The following is a 6,810-nucleotide window of genomic DNA, read 5'->3' on the forward strand; positions in this document are numbered from 1 at the left end:
CCAAGTAATAAAGTAAGAGTGATTGGATTTTTTTTTTTTTTAAAAAAATGACTCATCTTAGCTGGGACATCCAAAAAGAAATATGACTCAACTTAATTAGTGACATATTTCTATAGGATGGGTGGAATATATAAAAATAGAAAACACATGCTCATATATATAAGCAATGTTGATGAAATTGAAGATGAGACACGATTGGAAGTGTAATTCGTGAGTGCGAATATGAATCAGTGTGTGAACAAATGGACAGAATTTAATCCACTAGTGGAGTTGTATAAGGAAAAACACTAGCATCAAAGTATCCATCAATAAAAAAAGACTTGATTTAACAAAATTCTCAAACGCTACAAGCTTCCTTAATTTCTAATTCCAAAACAAAAAAGGGAAGCAACAATGACTGAAAAAAGCTTCCACCTCAAATTTATTCTCTCCTCCTCAAAGTGGTAACTAAAACTCATGGCTTGGGTGCCTCGACCGCTAGCATCGGCGTCGCGCTAATCGTGATGACCGGTGCAGGCATCCTTCTCTCGTCATCTCCGTGAATTTGCATTGTATTTGCCTCAATATCCATGCCCTGGCCTTGTTTCACCGGCTCAAGAATCTCCTCCGCTTCCGTTTCTTTGTATTTTCCCCACAGCACCGAGTATAGCCCCACCACGATCAAAGCTCCTCCGAGAAGCCTGCGCTTTAATTCGTAAATTAAACTAAACTAAACTAAACTAAACGAATTATTGCTGGCACTAATTATATTTACCCTCCGACATAAATCTTCTCGGCTAAGATGAAGGAGCCCATGATTGCGACGATGATCATCATCAGGGGGCTGAAGGCGGTCACGAAGACTGGTCCTGTCTTCTGCATTACTAGTCCTTGCACGTAGTAGGCAATGCTCGAGGAGACAATACCCTATTATTATATAATAATAATAATACAGTTAGTTGGTTGATGGTGTTGTGGGAGTTTTTGAATTGATTTGGGAAATGAGAAATTACAGCATAAGCAGCAGCTAGGAGGTTCATGTCGAATCCGATTGCCCAAGCGTGGGGTCTGTGCTCCATGAAAAAGGTGACGACAATGGACTGCAGGGTTCCCATGAAGCAGACGAGCGCGGTGAGAGACAGCTGAGCCGTGTATTTCCTTAGAGTGATGGCCTGAAGGATGAAGAAAGAGGCCCAGGCGAAGGTGGCGATGATGAGGAAGATGGAGCCCTTGATCCAGTCCTTGTCCTCGTCCACAGGCGTCGCCACTGGTGCATCGTAGGATTTGCTGGGATGAATGTAGTCCGACCACAGCATCTTCACAACATGGCCCTTGTAGAGCGTCATCAGCATGGCTCCTGCAACCGTCACTATTGTTCCCGCCACCTTCGCTTGGCATCTCGTCTTCTTCATGTCCAATTTCTCCATTCTGAAGATCACCGCCATCACGAAGGTCATCGCAGGCAGCATGTTGCTCATTGCGCATGAGAATGTTGGCGAGGTGAACTTCAGCCCGGCGTAGTACAAGTTCTGATCAATAACCGGCCTGCCCCGCCCAACATCAACACAGGTTTTAATGTAATTGTTGAAGTAAAAAAGACAAATTGGTTAAGTAAGAGAGAAAAAAAAAATTAAAATAAGAGACCTGAAAAGAAAATAGTGAATTGTCGAGTCTGCGTCTTAAAATAGAATATTCAGAAATTTTCTATTTTTTAGGGACAACCAAAATGGAAATAGTTTATATTTTTAAGGACTAACTAACTAACCCGAGAAGTCCTAAAACGAAGAGCTGGCAGAAAATGGTGAAGCTGATCTTTGGCCTGACTTTCCTTTCGAGGAGGAGGGCGAAGGGGGCGATGGCGGCCGTGGCAAAGGCGTGGCGGTAGACCACGAGGACGTAGTGGCTCATGCCTCTATTGAGGGACACTTTGGTAATAATGTTCATACCGGCATACCCGAATTGGAGAGAGGTCATGGCTATGTAAGGCTTGGCCTTCTCGAAGAAATTGCTCAGACATCCTTTGGTTTCCATTTCTAGGGAGAGAGAGAGAAAGAGAGAGGAAAACACTACACTTGGAAGAGACTGTGTTTGTCCTAAGGAAAGTGATGTAGTGAAGCCGCTATTTATAAGTGGCTTTTGGGGTATTTTAGTAATTTCATGCGGACCTGATTGAATATTCTGATTTGCTTCGCACAAGCTGATCATGTGATTCCACGTGTCGGAGATCGGGGCTTGTGGGGTCCATCACCTTTTTTTCTCAGTCGTAGTGGCCAACTGATCCATAACCAAGTTGAGTTTAGTGATACGAGTGAGGGGTGGTGTGCATCGTCACCTTATGCTCCATCATGGACGAAGCGATGTCTCACTACGTCATCAGGCTTGCAGATTTTAATACATAATCAGTAAAGTAAGAGTGTAAAATTAGTAAAATAAGAGAGATTGAGAGAAAATTTGACAAAGCAAGAGAGAGATGAAGAAAAAATCATTGAAAGTAGTGTTAGAGGTTGTTTAATTTGCAAGATTGTATCTAGTAATTTGAGATTGAATCTCACAACTCAATCCTAGATGAATAATCATATAATAATTAACTAGTCATAGCCAACTCTCTCCGACTAAAATAGTCTCACAACTTAATACTCTATGTGTCCTATTAGAAATTAAATGTTTTTCTTTTTGGGTCGTCCCAATAAAAATGAAACGTTTTCTAAAATGGAAATAATACTATCTCTACTTTTTCTTCTCTCTTACTTTACTCTCTTCATTAACTCACAAAACAACATTGCATAAAATCTCGTGCCGGAAACCAAATGTTGCATATTTATTGGAACGAAGGGAGTATTAAATTATATTTTTTGATATTATTTTATCTAGAAAGCCAAACACCACCTTAGTGAATTGTGAGTTCTATGTTCTAAAATCGAAACTTTAGTAAGTTTTTACTTTTAAAGGACGACACAAAATGAAAATAGTGTTTTGTCATTTTAGGATATCCACTATTTCAAAATACAATTTCTCTTTTCTTTAGTAAGGGGAGTATACTCCACTAATGTCTTATAGTGAATCTTTCTCATCTGCCAACATACCCTCGCTCAATCCTCTTCAACCAAAGCAAAATTCGTAGCAAGACAATAATAGTATGTAAAACTATCATTCATTGTGAAATGGAAAAGGTTGAACAAATTTTGTTTGGCCAAAATAATATAACAATCAAAAACATAAAAATCGTCAAATAAAGTTAGAATCTGGACAAGATATGATTATTGATGCTTATTGGAGTATTTTTATTACTCCTTTAATTTATTTTTGATAAAGACGACAATGGGTATATAGTTATAGATAAGGATGTTAGTCAGGCTAATTCATTCGGGTTTGGGACAATCCACCCAAGTTGTCAGACTATTTAGATGTAGGATATTCATATTATAAATCTTCAACACTAATTTTAATCCACTGGATTTCAGGCTAACCCATCGGGTTATCTGAACTAAAAATCTTTAGAAAACAAACTCTCGTAATTAAATTTTTACTTTGTAAAATTATTCTTAATTTTAGAAAATTTTCTATTCTTGTTTCCAGAATCACGTTATATTTTGAAATTTTCGTAATTTTTTTTAATAATAGTCTTTCATCTTGATCAACTTAAACATAAACAAAGATAAATCAAAATTAGAGCAATCAATTTGAATTAAAACTTGTGTTCGTGTCATTATTTAGGCATTGTCCATGATTAATTTTTTGTGAAAATAAGAAATCACATCTTATTTCAATTAGTGTTAAAACTCGAAATATGCTAATTCTCAAATTTGTCTCGATTGTTGGTGGTAAGACGACAATAATGGATGTAGGGACGATTGAAGAATAGGTTGAGGTAGAACTTGAAAGTCGATTGCATGGAACTGAGTAGAAAAATATGCAATGAAGAGTGATAAACACTGGTAAATTGCGATGCATAAAATCCAACAGCACAAAAAAAAATCCCAAAACTTAGTACTCCTTAAAGAGTTAACTCTTTTAACCCGTTTTTGGGTTTGGGTTGCGAAATTATAACCCTGTTAATTTTATCGGATTATTTGGGTTAATTCACGAGTTTCGAGTTTGATTAACTTCCCTAGTACAAAGGGGTTACTTATTACTAGATGACATTATAACTCTGTCTGATTATGACCATTGAGCATAAGTGTAACGCCCCACTTTTCGAACCCTACTTTTCGAGCCATAAATTTTTTTGCATTAAATGCTTTTAATGCCGTGAAGTATGTGGATTAAATGATGAGTGAATTAATTTCATGATTCTTTGTGACCTAATTGCGATTTGGAGTTGTGATTGATTTGAATAGTCAAATCTGTTGATTATATGACGTGGCTGTTGAATAGTCAATATTGTTGAAAATGTGACGTGGAGGTGGAATAGTCAAAATGGTTGAAATTGTGACGTGACTGTGTGAATAATTGAGTGCGGGGTGAAATATATTGTGGTGAATTATTTTCCTAAGGGTGAGTGAGATTGAATAGGTTCATCCATAATTATTCCACCTATTTTATTGGAATTTTCGACCACTATGATTTATTCGAGAGGAATCCTATTTTCTTGGATTTAATTAATTGCATGGGATATATATCCAATTAAATCCAAAAACCGATTATTCTTTATTCCTCCATGAGAAAAATCGATCCCCATGTTATTTGAGATTTCGAAAACCTCCTATTTATGGAGAGGAGGAATTAATTATTATATATATTTTTTTTTTGGTTACAAGAGGAGAGCCAAAGCTCTAGAGATACAAATGCTTAGGCAGCAACAGATCGAGAGACAGACTCACCTATCCTATCTCGCTGAAGTAGATGATCAACGCCTCCTGGAGGATCGTTTAGCAGTCGAAAGATCTCGTGCATCTTCAAACCCCAGTTAGCTATAAAGTCTGCCACCCGGTTTGCTTCGCGATAGGCATGTTTAACCTCTACATGCCACTCTTTATCAATCAATGCCCAAATGTGTCTAACAATGCTATAATTGTAGCCTTCATTCCTCCTTGAGTTAACCATGAGCACTACGGTAATATTGTCACATTCCACAACAACATTTTGAAGTTTGTGCTTCCATGCAAGCTTTAAGCCATCATATATAGCCCACAACTCGGCATTCAACACACAGCTTTCCCCAAGGCGTCGGACATATCCCAAAAACCACTCTCCGTTTGAGTTCCTAATGACACCACCAGCAGATGCTTCTTTTGTCGAGAGTTTAACTACGCCATCAGTGTTCAATTTCCAGCAGCCCGGAGCGGGAGCGAACCATTGGATGAGCTTAGTGACTCTATTCTTAACAGCATGCTTCTTAATCTCATAAGATCTAAAAGCCCTTCCCCAAGCTAGGCACTGAGCTATAATTGTTGAACCATTAAAGCTCGCATCCTGGAATACAATATCATTCCTAGAAGACCATAATTTCCACACCACCAAACCAAATATGCAGCCCCAATCACCATCATCAGTTTTATTCTTATCATTAAGGTTTTCCCTGATCCAAATGTCAAAAGGCAGGGAGAAAAACCTGTTGCGTTTGTTGGGGGGAACGAGAGAGCCCAAAACTGCTGCTGCATTGGGACAAGAACGAAAGATATGTTCCATATTTTCTTCACAAGCACAACAGCTGCTGCAAGATGGATCATCGGCCATATGTCTACGACATCTCTCAGCATTGGTAAGAAGACGACCATGCATAACAAGCCACAAAAAGAGTCTCACTCTTTGGGGACCTCTGAAACTCCACGCCACCGTCCATTTCTGTTCTGTGGAAGTCATTAGGTCGGCAGATAGAAAGTCATAAGCGCCTGCAACTGAAAATTTTCCATTGGAGGCCCAACGCCAAGTGCACACATCAGGCCCTACTTCTGCAATAGGGGGGCAAATACTCGCTATTTTCCGGCATGTGTCATGAGAGAATAGATCTTGAAACATAGACCAGTCCCACTCTCCATCATCACTTACCATATTGGAAACAGAGGCATCCACAACTGCTGGAAGATCACTAACTTTGTGGGCGACGAGAGGCCCAAGAGACGGGATCCAAGTATCACACCAGAAATTAGTACGAACCCCATTGCCAATAGACCAACAAATGTTGTTGTAGACACGGTCCCAAATCTTCGATAAGGAATGCCACACAAAAAGAACTTGAGCTCCTTTTGATCACTGCTGGGCATGCACTGCTAACTTTATATTTTTCTCTAAGAATCCGAGCCCATAGAGATTTCTGCTCTGAAACTAGACGAAAACCAAGCTTTATCATGAATGCCTGGTTATGTGTTTTTAGATCACGTATACCTAGACCCCCTGAGCTAATAGGTTTGCAAACGGTCTTCCAATTAACCAAAGAGAGTTTTGGCTGTTGCTCAGAACCACCCCATACAAAACGTCGAATCAGCTTCTCAATTTCATCAATTGCATTAGCAGTTAACATGACTACTTGCATACAATAGGTTGGAATGGCAGAAAGGACAGCCTTGGCTAGAGTGACTCTCCCTGCCAAGGATAGAGAAGCCGCCGACCACCCATTTAGCCTTCTTTGAACCTTGTCAATAATATACCTGAAATTTGCACCTGTGACTCTACCATGAAGAAAAGGAAAACCAAATACATGCCCAGATTATCCACAACCTTGAAGTGAAAAATGCTCTCAATTTCCCTAGCAGTTTAAGCATCGGTGTTTGGGCTAAAGTAGAGTTGAGTTTTGTTAATGCTAACCCGATGACCTGAGTATTGGCTAAATTGATCTAGGAGATATTTAATCGCCTTCGCATTGGAGCAGTCAGCCCTACTGAAAAGAACGAG

The 6,810-nt window shown here is 39.2% G+C and overlaps 1 protein-coding gene across 1 annotated transcript; it reads right to left on the bottom strand.

Annotated features, from left to right (window-relative positions):
• Positions 1-288: 288 nt before the first annotated feature.
• LOC125187494 (WAT1-related protein At5g07050-like) lies at positions 289-2,068 on the bottom strand. Its single transcript, XM_048084091.2, has 4 exons — positions 1,745-2,068; positions 993-1,524; positions 755-906; positions 289-680 (listed from the first exon to the last, which is right to left on the bottom strand). The coding sequence occupies exons 1-4, from the start codon at positions 2,008-2,010 to the stop codon at positions 455-457; spliced, it is 1,176 nt and encodes a 391-aa protein (XP_047940048.1). The 5' UTR covers positions 2,011-2,068; the 3' UTR covers positions 289-454.
• Between the last annotated feature and the right edge of the window lie 4,742 nt (positions 2,069-6,810).

Source organism: Salvia hispanica, chromosome 5 (genome assembly GCF_029641045.1).
Source record: "Salvia hispanica isolate PSC_SH4W2 chromosome 5, Shi_PSC_v1, whole genome shotgun sequence".
Classification (NCBI taxonomy): Eukaryota; Viridiplantae; Streptophyta; class Magnoliopsida; order Lamiales; family Lamiaceae; genus Salvia; species Salvia hispanica.

Excerpts from the sequence above, each read along its gene's own strand:
- LOC125187494 (XM_048084091.2), bottom strand. The coding sequence starts at position 2,010 with ATGGAAACCAAAGGATGTCTGAGCAATTTCTTCGAGAAGGCCAAGCCT. Across the intron at positions 1,525-1,744 it reads TTCGTTTTAGGACTTCTCGG|GCCGGTTATTGATCAGAACT; the intron begins GTTAGTTAGTTA and ends TGGGCGGGGCAG. Across the intron at positions 907-992 it reads TCCTAGCTGCTGCTTATGCT|GGTATTGTCTCCTCGAGCAT; the intron begins GTAATTTCTCAT and ends ATATAATAATAG.